The following is a 14,141-nucleotide window of genomic DNA, read 5'->3' on the forward strand; positions in this document are numbered from 1 at the left end:
TGGTGCGTGTGTGTGTGTGTGTGTGTGTGTGTGTGTGTGTGTGTGTGTGTGTGTGTGTGTGTGTGTGTGTGTGTGTTCAATAAAAAGAATGGGGAAATGGATTGGCTTAATATCCTGGCAACTGGCTGTTTCCTGCATTGTGTCCATGGTAAGTGACATGGACATGTCGGGACAACAGAAGGGTCAGTATGTGTAAATGTGATGTATCAGGGAGACAATGCTGAGCCTGAGTTTGAGGCTTCCACCCCCCCCCCCCCCCAAAAAAAAAAACAAAATTGAATGCTTCGTTGTGAGAAAAAATGCTTCAGCAGTCGGACGAATCATGTGGTCATCTTCCAGTGTTACGGTCCTCTGAGTATGAAATCCCCTCGTCTTGTTTCCTCAGACAGCGACATATGTTCTGCATCTGTCGGGATGAAGACTGCAAGACCAACTCAAACCTCAGTAATAGTTGGGAGGCTTGGAGGAGGTATTGTAATTTATAGAGGGGGAGTTTATAGAGGGAATAGTGACTGGTTTGTGACAGTACGGACAAACTGACATCCTGCTGATAGGGCCGTTAGATTTGGAAACGCTTTGAAAAAGATAATCACGAAGAGAAGACCTGATGCAAATTTGGAAAAGCACTTTTTCCTGAAGTATAAAGTACAAGTTAAACATTTAAAAACAAGCTTAGGGACCAATGAAGTGATCAATGATTACGTCCAAAACGGCCACAAATATACGAGTATTAAAGTCAAGATGTCCACGAATGAATAAAAGAATCTCAGTGTTGTCTGTGACGTTTCCTTTTTCACCTGAAAGGTTTTGAAGCCTTTCCGATTGGACTTGTTTGAGGTTCTTGGAAGACGTTTCCCTTCCGATCCGAAAAGGTTTCCTCAGAGTCTCGGCGCTCCTCGATGACCCTGAAGGCGTTAACGACCCCACATAAATGCCTGGAACTCCACGAGCCGGCCGGACCTGAAGAAGACTTTTCGTCTTCAAGAAACCTCACGCAAGTCGATCAGCGGATATGAAGCTTATCTGAAGGGTCCATCACTGGGAGTATCTCACTGCGGTTGCACAAACTGATGAATCATCTTCCCAGATTCGTGGCAATGGTCTGCCTGGAGGGAGTTCCAAGAACAGAAATTATTTGTTGTGATGAACTGGGTTCTGCCATGATGAAGACTGTGAGAGTCCGCTTTGATGACGACAGGCGTAATTTTCCAAGCAATTTCTCCAAAGAAATGCCTCCAGCACTTACTGCACTTTCATAACTACTGTCTCTTATTTTGACAAGTGAATACATAATCTTGCATTGTACTTATAACAACATACAGTTCATTGCTGGAAATTAAAAAGATCTAATGAAACATAAAGGTAATAAAAAGGTAATAAAAAGGTATAAACTTTCGGGAAACAGTGAAATCTTTCGGCCTGTTTCAGATTAATTCAGACTTGTCTGGATGAGAGAAGGCGCCTGCAGCCCAGGACAGAAAGCTGCAGTCTACCTGGACCTTTTCCAGCCTCACCACAATGATTCAGGGAATATCTATCAGGTTACCAATGGGTGCTGATGTTATGTAGTCATCTATCTCACTTTTATTCAGTCAGAAATTACTGTGCCAGGTCAAGCCCACCCAGTCACAGAGCTGCAAACAAACATAGGGTGAAATCTGAATTAATGAATACGGTGCCAAAGTATACGGGCCAGACTCGGGCCGAGGACACAGGCACATGTTGGGCCAGAAGTTTCATTTTTGCTGTTTAATATTTCTGTTTCTGAATAGCAGCAGATCTCATGTGTCCATGATGCTTCCTCTATCACTCAGTGTAAAGCAGAGGAGTCTGTGGAGCTAGCTGCTTTCAGTTAGCTTCCTGCTTGAGTTTTGTCACATGACAACGCAGCGAGGAATAGAAAAAGTTCAAATTCAGCTGTCGTCGTCAAAATCATTACAATTCTCTTCATCAGACAGGAAGCAGAAGCCACTTCTCTCTCTCTCTCTCTCTCTCTCTCTCTCTCTCTCTCTCTCTTCGGTCACATCGATTTATTCCCCAGTGACATATTCTCTCGAGATGAACAGTGTCCGGGTCTCGCTGTACGGTGACATCACTCCTAACAACTCGGAGCATCAGTGTTCACACAGACTGAACTTTCTTCATGTTTTTCCTTAAACAGAACTAAACTGGAGGGTTTCTGTGACTGTAGATTTGTTTGTGTGAAATTTTTTTGGCTGTTAAACTGTTTTCTTCAATGGGTTTATTGATTTTTTTAAATTTTTTTTATTGCTTTGTGTTTTGTTGTCTGTGTATTTATCTGTTGCTATGGTTTTGTCTGCCAGCTGTGTGTGTGGTCACACGTCAGCGCAACAGTAAGAGATAAAAACAATAAAAACTGATGATAATATTAATAAAAACAGATGAGATGATGTAAGTAAAACAATGTGTTGGCACTAATAAAAAGCTCTTTTTAAAGAGACAGGTTTCGGTGATTTAAGTCTCAGATCTTCAGGCAGGGATCTCCAGCGCCTGCAGAGGCCACCGCTCTCCTTTAGTCTTGAACCAGGACTTAGGAGCAGCCTGCAGACCTCAGCAGCTAAACCAGGAAGTGCTTTAAGTCTGAAGTGTATTCAGTAAAATTAACCAGTAACCATGGAAGAGAGGCTGAAACAGGCGATATGATCCTGTCCTCTTGTATTTGTTGAAAGCTGAGCAGCTACTTAATACAATGAATTCAAATAATGTAACAATAAATAGGAGATGGAGTAGGAGAGATGGTCACAATCAAACCTGCAGTCAGTCTAAATTACCAATGCAGTCGTTCTCATGCATCTGTTTCTGTTGACAGATTCACAGCTCACGGAGCGTATCTACCACCTTAACGAGCAGAAGTCCTTCCCGAGCTCATTAAGTCATCATGTCATAATCACTGCTCTGTCTGACTAAATGGAGAAAAACAAAGCTTATTGGCAGCAGTTGTGTTTCGGTGATCGGCCGTGCTGACGTTTTGAAATGAGCGATCACAAAGAAAGATTGGCCACCGGAGGCGATCAGATCATCTATTGGCAAACCGTGGCAATAACAGCCCAACCCGAGCTGGAACAAAACCCCGCCTCTGGTTTGAAGTGTGCAAAATTTGATGAAATATAAACATATTTAGGAACTTGTAAATTCTAACGAAATGAAACGAAAAGGGGGTTGAAACCAGATTTTGACATGGCCTCAAAATAAGATCATTACCACATCTGAAAGCTGTGTCATCATTTCTATTGGTATTATGATTTAGTGGAACCTACCAAACAACTCTGCACAAGTCAGAGCAAGTCGAACAGAAATCTAACCAGTGAGTATTGATCCGTGATCACTCTGCTCTGGCACAACCTTCACCTCAGCCTGCACTTGTACAAAGGTGTGAACCAGAGTAAAATAAAAGATGGACGTAGCCTCCGTGACGTCACCCACAGGTGTCTGAAGAGCCGTTTTGGAGCTCAGAATGAGCTGCTCCACCGTCGCCATCTTGGCAGTGTCTGACTCCGCCCCCAAGTCTCGGCTAATCCAAAAACGGACAAAGAGGTCGAGTGTGTTTTGGAGCCGAGACTTTGGTGCATGTCAGTTTGTAGAAAACGTTCGCTCACCCACCTGTCACTCAAAGAGGCCACGCCCTCAATTCTCCATAACTTTAGTCCTTAATAAAATGTGAACAGGTGAGTTATATAAACAGGTGTCATGAAGGAGGAAATCAGCTCTAGAGACCAAAACTGTTTCTGTACCAGGCTGTAAACATGTTTATTTCTGCTGTAAAGTTGGACATTTTAACATGGGAGTCTATGGGGACTGACTCACTGATGGAGCCAGACTCTAGTGGCCATTAGAGGAACTGCAGCTTTTGGCACCTGTGTACAGTTATCCTATATTGTTCTTTGCACCCCAGTAGCCTTATGGGTAATGCACACAACAACATAACCCCAGTACCCACAATTTGATTCCCAAATGGGGGACAGCTGGTGCAGGTCATACCCCTCTCTCTCCCCTTGCTTCCTGTCTCTTTGATAAGAAATATTGTCCACCCTAAAAGTTAAAACAACAACCTGCAATAATGACGGTCTAAGTTAAAAGTTAAAAAGAGAATAATTGGCTGTGTGATACAGGTGTGTACGCGTCGCTGCGGGTCCTGCAGGTGAAGCAGAGACTGTGGTTCATCTCGTCTCTGATTCACAAATAAAACAAACAGCATTAACTGGTAAAACTGGCAAAAGTGGCAAAGTGAGTCTGACGTCATGTGATATTGCAGCTTAAACTGGAAAAGAAAAGAAACACACAGGCTGTGAAGCTTTATGAAGTTTTTTAGTTTTGATATTGCAATCAGATAATTCAAAAGTTATTTATAAACTAGGAGGTCCTTTCTGAAGAACGCACTTCCTTTGTTTAAGTAACGTTGTATTTCAGTCATGTGTCATCGCTTTGTTCTGATTGTCTGCTGTGTTTGTGCTGCAGAACATGAGATCGTCTTGAGTCACATGAAGAAAAGTCCAAGACGGATGAAAGAAAATGTCGTATCACTGCTCAGAGTCCACAGCACCTCTCTGCGTGTGATCACATGATACAGGTGACGTCGTGAAGATGTATTTAAGTTGATGACTTCATGATCATAACAGCGATTTCATGACTCTACATGACAGTGCAGGCGTCATAGTTAGCAGGTAGCATTAGCATCTTTACCAAACTGGGATGAAAACAAATCCTGTGTCTCAGGTCACGTACTTGTATTCTCACACTTGCGATTTTGAGAGCATAAGTGCGTTCATATCGACTATTATATGTTATAATCACGTGGATGGTGCCCTCAAAGTGGTTAAAAATGTTGAGTGTAAGACGATGGACTCTTCTCACCTTCAACTGCCGCCATTTTGGCTGCGTAGCAGAAAGGGAGGAGCCATCAACGTATTTTCAAACTAGTGAAAACAGCGACTGAGGAAGGAGGATATGTCGTCAGCACCGGTGGCGACCTACTTTTCCCACGTCACATGACACAGGACGGTAAAAAAAAGTAACGACAATCGCAGCCACGCGTTGCTATTTTAATTTCCGCTAATTGCACATCGACCATGTTTGATTTAAGACAACGCCACCCTGTTGAAATTCACGCACCATATTGAGAACACGGTGAACTACATGTGAGTGTGAAGTATCCGGTTTGAGACACGCCGAGAGATTTAGCCGGCTTAGCGTGGATGTAGCTAACAAGCTAACTTGAGTTCGCTAACAACAATTACTGCAGACGTCCAATGTCTGAACAGATAATATCCACCATCATGTTTTATAAATCAGTGATGAATATCGACAGCACTTGTTTGTTTACAGTAATAACGACTAATCTCAGATAAAATGTCTTTGTGTTTCACATTGTATCTGTTTCTTATGCGGCTGGTTTTCACGGTTCCATGTTCCTTTGTGTTTTTTATCCCCTCTGACGCTCTCCATATCTCCGCCACGGCTCATCCAGACACAGGAGCGCCTGCTGTCCGGTCAGGGTGGATGAGTGACGGTCTGCAGCGAGGTGGTCGCTTGTTTGACAGCCTCCGATTCATTTACAGCGCGAGTGATTTTGTTCTCTAGAAATGATTTTTTTTTTTTTTTTAGAAACTCCCCTTCCATAAAAAATAAAAGGGTCATTAAATGAAGGTTGTAAAAACAGACTTCACACTTAAGAGAAAGCTGAGGCGTACCCATACCTGGGAAGTGCCTGGGCATGCCTCGGCTGCCGGCGCTGAACCGGGACAGAAGCCCAAAATGAAGCGAAAGGGAAGAAGGAGAAGCTGAAGACAGGACGCTGACTGAAGAAGAAGAAGAGTGAAGAGGAAACAAAGACGTGGAGGTAAATCACACAGGGGAAAAAAAAGAAAAAACACAAGTGGTGAAGCACAGAAGCAAAGTTGTGAGTAACAGTGAGCAGAGTGGACGGGGGGGGGAGTCCACTGTAACTGAGCTGTTGGACATTTGTCTCCACCTCACTTGCAAATAGAAGTATCTGTCCTGACAGCTCACCATTGGCAACAGTGATACACAAGGCACAAACAGCTGAACACACACACACACACACACACACACACACACACACACACACAGAGTGGAACTGCCTGAAACAGCAGCAATGAGGAAGTGGAGGAAACACCTTTTCCCACCGCTTCTCTCACAGGTTACAGACTCTCAGACGGAGGCGGCGGAGGTTCAGCTCGTGTACGTTACCATGTGGTCGAGAGTATCCACTGAACACCGCTGTCATAATCCAGACGCCGCTACAGAGCGATAATCCATGAGAGCAGCAGAGCGGAGCCACGGGGGAAACACACTGACAGAGAGCCAACAGATCTTCCCAGGGCTGTTATCACACTCCCTGTTTTTTCTTTTTCCCTCCCTCCTTCTTACTTATCCCTCCCCTCCTCCCCTCCTCCTCTCTCTCTCTCTCTCTCTCTCTCTCTCTCTCTCTCTCTCTGAGTCTGTCTTCCTGACATGCCAATGCTGTGCTTCAGCGACAGGTGGCGACCGACTGTGGGACAACTCACTCCCTCTGGGGGGTCGGGGGGGGGGGGGGGGGGGGGGGGGGGGTCAGCTTCATTTACTTTGGGATCTTGTATTTTCTCAGTCAAAAAGCTGGAACTTGTTGTTTCTTTTTAAAGCTCATTTATTCATTTTCTTTTCTTCAGTCGCTGTACATGCTGTTTTTGGTGGTACTCTTGTTTTTGGAGCTGTGTCTGTTCAGGTAAAGCGTGGGTACTTACTGCTGTTGTTGTTGTTGTTGTTGTTATTATCGTTATTAGTAGTTTGACTGTTTGTATTTGTTGTTATTTTCTTGTTTCATCGTGTTTACTTGAGTGGACCCCAGGAAGAGTAGTTGTTACCTTGGTAGCGGCTGACGGGGATCTAAATAAATTTATAAATAAATAAATAAATAATAAAATAAAATAAATAAATCAGAGTGAAAGACTTTGAGACAGTTGCAGTGGCTCTTTACGTCTCTGGAAGCTGAAGTTTTTCAGTGCACATGTGCAGTTAGTGCTGCAGCCCTCACACAGTTGAACAGTAAAAGGCAGGTGTGTATGATGTTTACACAACAACCAGTGGAGGTGACACATGCCAACCTCTTCCTGAAAGGGGCGGAGCTTGACATTGTACACGAGTTTTAAGTATCTGGGGAGGGGTCACACTGCATTGACCTTTTCCCACCACCTTTAAATGAAGAGGGCTGACACCGACACCAGGGCGACCACCAGAGGGGGCTGTGAGGTGATCACTTCTAACTCAACATGCAGGAAAATGTATTTGTCTTTTTACGTGTGTATTTTATATTTGTAGTTGTGTATTGTTACATGTAATGTTTTTTCTTTTACGTTACCTCCCCAGGGACTATGGATGTAAATTAGCATTTCTGCTACAATCCAGCATGTTTACATTGTGTGTTTTGTACTGATGTTCATTAACATGCAATGTCCTTATCAAATAATAAAATAAATAAATAAATTAGACTGAGATAGTTCTGTTTCACATGCTTATCATAACACAGGATTTAAACCAACAAAACCTGCTGATAAGTGCCTGCAGTGCAACCACTTTTATGACTCACTTTCGCTTTATTTTTCTTTTAATCTTTATTCACTCAGGTCTTCTCAAGCATTTAACTCTATTTCTTAAAATGGGAATTGTGTTAATGCTAATTAATTATTTTATGTTGATTCTATGCAACAAGAAAAAAAGTTTATAAATGTTAAAAAAGTGCCGATTACAACTGATGCAACTCAATTCTCCTGAACTTCACCCAGTTAATCAAGAGTGATGTCGCTCATGTGTTCAAGTTAATAAAGCTGACTGAACTTAATTTTCACCGGTCATTTAGGTTTAATTCAGTGCTGTAGTTACTGTAGATTATTGAGTTTTCTCAATTTAAAATAAAAGTTCAAACCTCACAATTTATAAAAACTGTCAGGAAAATGTTGCCTCAGATTATGTGGATTATATGTGGGATCAGATAATGATGGGAAAGGTTTGAATCCACAGTCGGACTGTGACTTTAAACTTCAATAAGCAACACTTCAGTTGTAATAACACTGTGTTTTTGAGTTAACTATTTAGGGACAAGTTGCAGCGGTATGAAAATCAGTGCTGGTCGTGCTTTTATTCTGAAGGTTCCATCTGGAAGTTCATAGAGACGAATCTGGACCTGAAGTAAATCAGCAGGAGTTTCTTTCTCTTTGCTTTTTCATTTATCTTTAATTATTTATAGCCACTATAAAGAAAAAAGAGAAAATCTCCCTCTCTATCAACAACTCTCTTTCGTTTTCCTAATGACAAAAGAAGCGAAAACATTTCTGTGGAACTTTCTGTTTTCCCGCTCCTCATGGACTTTCCCTTTCCTGTAGCTGCTGATAGTAAGACTGTCATTACCGGGATTTAATTCCTTCACACCCATTCAGGGAAAAGAGCCACAGTCTCATTTATATTTATACAAATGGTTGTGTCTGATAGATTGTGTCCTTGGTCTTGTCACTGTTTTAATCAGATAAAAAAAAAAAAGGCCAAAAGGAAACGGATCTCTCAAAACAGTGAGACTGAGAAACATGACGAATGCTGTTGAATCAGAGCAGGATCCTAAGCGGAGACGGAGACGGGGACAAGATGTTGAGACATGAGGAAACTTCTGGGATCCATGAGAGTCAGACAGACGGCCAAGAAACCCAGATGACGAATAAAATAGTGAAAAACACAAAGAAAAACCAGCAGCAAATTATAATGAACGAAAAGCTGGATCAAGAGAATTTGTAGCAAATTTTCTTAATAAATTATTAAAGGTCCCATATAGTCTAAAGGTCTCTGTCCATGTGTAGTGTGATTATAGATCAGCTCTAGCTTCTATATTAATACTGTGAAAGTATCAAAGCCTCAGTCCACAGAGAAATGCACACAGCCTGTATTCAGAAACTGAGCCTTAAAACCAGCCGTCAGGACTTCCTGTAACTTTGTGATGTCACAACAAAGCAGTCACCAAGCCCCGCCCACCTGGACCCACCATCCAAACCTTGCAGGATTTGGTTTCTCTGAGTGTTTTACCTGAAATCTGATATATTTTTATTGGATCAATCAGAAAACAGTCAGCCAATCAGAAGAGAGGCTCAGAGCCTCCTCTCTTCTGATTGGTTCACCGACCTGTTGTTACTAGAGCTGCAGAGAGAAGCCTGAGAGAGGAGATGTAAAACTACACTGAGATGGTTTTTGGTTCTTAAAAACCACAAATATATCTTCTTATGGATCAACACTTCAAATAAAACACAGAAGAAGAAAATATGGAGTTGTAAAATTATTTGTTACGAAGGGATTAAATGCCAATAGAAAACAATGTGCAGTACCTGACACACACTTCACTCATGCAGCTCATCAGAAAAGAGGAGGAGTCTTAATACAGGCCATTATGCAGAGACACAACCTCCAGCCGCCATCGTAACCACCACAACTGCCATCTCTGCCTCTTCGTCCTCTTCATACATCTTACTGAACACACGGCAGGAATTCACATACAAACCAGGGACACGTACGTACTGAACGTCAAGTGGTCCCTGCTGGTGGCCTCCAGAGGCGGCATTAACACACCCCTGCTCCTTCACAGACGGTCGAACAGCTTCAGTAACCTCCTCTGGCCTTACGGTGGTGCCAAAAAAAAATCATTATAGCTGTGGACCGAAGGATTTCCATCATTAGGTCCAAACACAACACACCAACTGAACTGAACGTCACACACATATTTATAGAACCTACGCAGATGTGGTGAACAAGACACTGACAGCGACTCGTGTCACCTATTATAATCTTATTCTGCTCAGTGACCAAAACATTCCTGCGGCGTGACTCAGTGTCAGCGCGCCCCAGTTCACAAAATCACAGCTCTGACTGGTCAGGACACAAACAGGGGCTGCCAGGGACCAGGGACCAGGGACCAGGGACCAGGGACCAGGACACGATGTCCCGACTCCGGACCAAGGAAACTAACACCAGTGACACATAACAACTACACTGTTCATTCATCACCGACACACAGAGCTAAGTGCGACGATTTAAGACAGAGATTGTATTACAGTCTTGGATGTGACAAACCAGCTTTACTAGAAAGGGGGGCTGCATTCTGTTGAGCTCAGTGATGGAAAGTAACTGTGTCGACACAGGAGTGTGAGAGCAGCAGCTACTGTCTACACACGATGCATTCAGGCGTCACACTGAGCATGGATCAGTCACGTTTTTGGCAGCGTTCAGAGCCCAAACACACAGTCATGCGCGTAAAACGGAAGAAAATAGACTTGCAGTGTAAATATATGCTTTGTGGTTTTCCTCTTAAAAATAAAAAAGTTGAATTTGTGAGCAATAAAACACACCCCTGAAGTTCTCAGTCTGGTATGACCAGTAGTTTATGGTGGCTAATAAAGCTAGCTTTCAATGCTATGTGGCAGTACTCCGAGCTGCAGCAAATTAAAACAAAAATTAAATAATAGGCTTTGAGTCACAGTAGTGTGAGTAAACCGTGAGGAATAATGCAGCCTGTTTGGACAGTCAACAGAAAAACACAACTGAAAGGCCTCAAGTGCAGACACGCCGTAAGTACATACTGTGTGTTTAAATACTGTATTTAACCCTTCAGACTCAACATCTATTATAAGGGACATCAAATATTAACAGGTTTCAGCCAACTCACACAGAGCCTGTATTCAGAAACTGAGTCTTAAAACGAGCCGTTAGGATTTCCTGTAACTTTGTGATGTCACAACAAAGCAGTAATCGCACTCAGCCACACCGCAAGCCACATTTATGTGGAACTTTCTGTTTTCCCGCTCCTCAGGGACTTTCCCTTTCCTGTAGCCGCTGACAGTAAGACCGGGATTTAATTCCTTCACACCCATTCAGGGAAAAGAGTCAGAGTCACATTTATATTTATACAAATGGTTGTGTCTGAGATAGTGTCCTTGGTCTTGTCACTTTTTTAGGGATTTCACTGTTTTGATGAGATAAAAAGGCCAAAAGGAAACTGATTTCTGAAAAGAGTGAGCCTGAGAAACATGACGAATGCTGCTGAATCACAGCAGGATCCTCAGAGGGATGGAGACGGGGACAAGATGTTGAGACATGAAGACATTTTTATAAAATATTAAAGGTCCATCCAGTCTAAGTGTAGTGTGATTATAGATCAGGTCTAGCTTCTATATTAATACTGTGAAAGTATCAAAGCCTCAGTCCACAGAGAAATGCACACAGCCTGTATTCAGAAACTGAGCCTTAAAACCAGCCGTCAGGACTTCTGGAACTTTGTGATGTCATAACAAAGCAGTCACCAAGCCCCGCCCACCTGGACCCACCATCCAAACCTTTACAGGATTTGGTTTCTCTGAGTGTTTTTACCTGAAATCTTCTATATTTTTTATTAAATCAATCAGAAAACAGTCAGCCAAAAGGGAGAGAGGCTCAGAGCCTCCTCTCTTCTGATTGGCTCACCGACCTGTTGTTACTAGAGCTGCAGAGAGAAGCCTGAGAGAGGAGATGTAAAACTGCACTGAGATGGTTTTTGGTTCTTAAAATGACAAAAATATATATTCTAATGGATCAACACTTCAAATAAAACACAGAAGAAGAAGAAAATATGGAACTTTAAATATCGTATTCAACCCTTTAGACCCAATGTCCACTATAATAGACATCAAATATTTACTGGTTTCTTCAATACAGGATAACACATGATCAGTGGACTGGTTTGGTGGGACCAAGTACAAATCTTAGATAATTCCTCATTTGTGTATTTGTACTTGAGACAGTGAATTTTACTGCATTGGATTTAATATCTGACACTTAGGCAACAGTTACTGGTTATTTTGCAGATTCTGATTTTAGAGATAAATATTATGGTCATTTCATAAATTATCATACATTATTATAGATTAAACCACCTAACATTAAATAAGGTAGTTAAACCAGTTCCACCTCCACCAACTACAACATTAAAACACTGCTTATACATTCATAATAATTAAGTAAAACACTGTAATTAGTACTTTTAATTCTGATACACTTTGCTAAGAATGTTGTACTTTTACTTTTACTTTCTTAAGTACAAATATGACTGCAAGTCCTTTTCTTGTAATAAAGTATTTTTGAATTGTGGTACACTTTCAGAAGGAAAGGATCTGATTACTTAATTTTGAATGCCTCTGTTCAGACGCTGCTTTCATTTAATCAATCGTTTGAGACGGCGCATATGAAGAAACCTCAGTATATATGTGCTGGATTCAGCCATAGAACAAGTTCTCATCTGTTGTCTCTGGCCAGATGTTTCACAAGCAGCGACACTAAAACAATATGCAACCGAGTACGTATCCAAACAAAAGTGCAACCTCCTAAAGTTGAATTTAATGTCAACTTCTCGTCCTACCTCGGCGTCCTACATGTGATCCTGTGAGGTTTGGTAAAAGTCCAGCTGCTCCCATGTGGGCTGCCGGTCAGCCCGAGTGTCTGCTGCTCTCTGCTGCTGTGTCTCTGAGCCCACCTGTCGCTTCCTCCTCAACACAGTGTCAGGAAAAAACTGAGTCACCCTGAGGCGCAGCTCTCACCCTGCCTCCAGTGTTTGTGAGCACTATTGTTTACTAGGAGCTTTCCAGTGCACCGAGCTCTGTGCGCGTGCATCTGTGAGTAGATCGGACAGCTTGTGTATGTACTTGCATGTGTGTGTGTGTGTGTGTGTGTTGGTATGTGCAGAGGCTGGTTTGGGTGTGTATAAATAGCACACTGGGGAGGGACAGAGGCTTCCAGCGCAGCTGACTCAACACATTCTAGTTTGGGTGAGTGCTCATCACGCAGAGCTACAGCGCTGCTGCTATTCAAAACATTGCAGGACTCTGTCCAACCAACACACTGCAGCGCATAACTACCAGACCTTATGACAACAGTCACAGAACTCGCTCAAATTCAACTTATCGAAGGCTTTGATCGTCACCTGCAGATACTTGGAACAGCGATGCATTCAGAAACTTCAGAGAGGACAAAATACCACCTGAAAAGATTTTAAATGGCCAATAATACAGGTTAACACTGTGCACTTAGACTCAGCACTGATCAACCTGCATCTTAGCATGAGAAACTGTCCGGTTCAACTGCCATGTTTCATATATTCCCTCCTAGTTTGGAGGATGGACTCCATTAAAACTGGAAAAGACTGTCAGAGTGCAAACCACAAGCTGGGAATAAGTAATCTGTGTACAGTACTGACACAACTCAATAATAAAATCAAGTATCAAAAGCAGTTTTTTTGGCCACTTGGGAGCAGCAGAGCTAAACAACACACAGCCCGGACATATTATCACCTTATTTGGTGGTTATTGCTAATGCAAGGAAAAAGTCTCATCTCACAGAGTTTCCCCTTAAACATCAAGCATCAGTCAAGTCATTCGTACTTGTGTATGTTGTATTTTTCTCGGGTTGCCACTAGCAACTACATTTTCTAAATGTTCGTCAATTAATCTAAAAATTTAACTTTCGTCCAGGAAAATCTAAACGACACCATCAATCAACGTAGAATAAGCCAAACCATTTGCTCAAACACTTATTCAGTGTAACTTCTCCGGCAGCAGCAACGACTTTATGACTTTATGAGAATATTTAACACCTACAACGACAAAAGATATTAAAAAGCTCAAACTACTAATGAACAGACACTTACACGTGAAGTAATCCTTCACGTGTTTGTGACTGATCTCACTGTGCAACATAAAAATAAAAATCACAAAATAACACTGGTTAAACAAGACTTCTAGTGAAGGAATTGAACTACAACAGACACTTATTGATCCTAAAGATTGATACTAAAGACTTGTTTTTTCTTTTTTTTTTTTTAAAGAATAAATTCAGAACAGGATTACAATAGTTTGGGCTGGTTTGTCTCAGCCAGTTGCTAAATTTACATCAATCTGCCACATTTAACCAAGAGAATCCATCAGACTTACCTACAGACAGCTTTCAAAAGTGCATATGTCGAATCACCAGTCAAATCTGATAAAAACAGCAAAAAAATTTGGCAATTTTGCCCCAAAATAAGGTTAAAATGTAAAATGTTTTTCCAAAGGTTAAACTTCTACTGT

General features: G+C 42.0%; 1 protein-coding gene across 5 annotated transcripts in view; it reads right to left on the bottom strand.

Moving 5' to 3' along the window:
- LOC130168006 (kinase suppressor of Ras 1-like) overlaps window positions 1-14,141 on the bottom strand; it is a 38,225-nt gene that overhangs the window by 14,620 nt on the left and 9,464 nt on the right. Inside the window, exon 1 of one of the 5 annotated variants that reach the window (XM_056374564.1) lies at window positions 12,440-12,720. The exons of 2 other annotated variants lie outside the window; for them this stretch is intronic. Coding sequence is in view for 1 of the 3 variants with exons in the window: in XM_056374563.1 (XP_056230538.1) it covers window positions 6,229-6,231 (3 nt within the window). In the remaining 2 variants the exon portion in view is untranslated. Of the gene's footprint in view, window positions 1-5,714; window positions 5,835-6,228; window positions 6,387-12,439; window positions 12,721-14,141 lie in introns of those variants that run through there. 2 more of the 5 variants (XM_056374563.1, XM_056374565.1) reach the window with 2 other exon arrangements.

The sequence above is a fragment of the Seriola aureovittata genome, chromosome 4 (assembly GCF_021018895.1).
Source record: "Seriola aureovittata isolate HTS-2021-v1 ecotype China chromosome 4, ASM2101889v1, whole genome shotgun sequence".
Lineage (NCBI taxonomy): Eukaryota > Metazoa > Chordata > Actinopteri > Carangiformes > Carangidae > Seriola > Seriola aureovittata.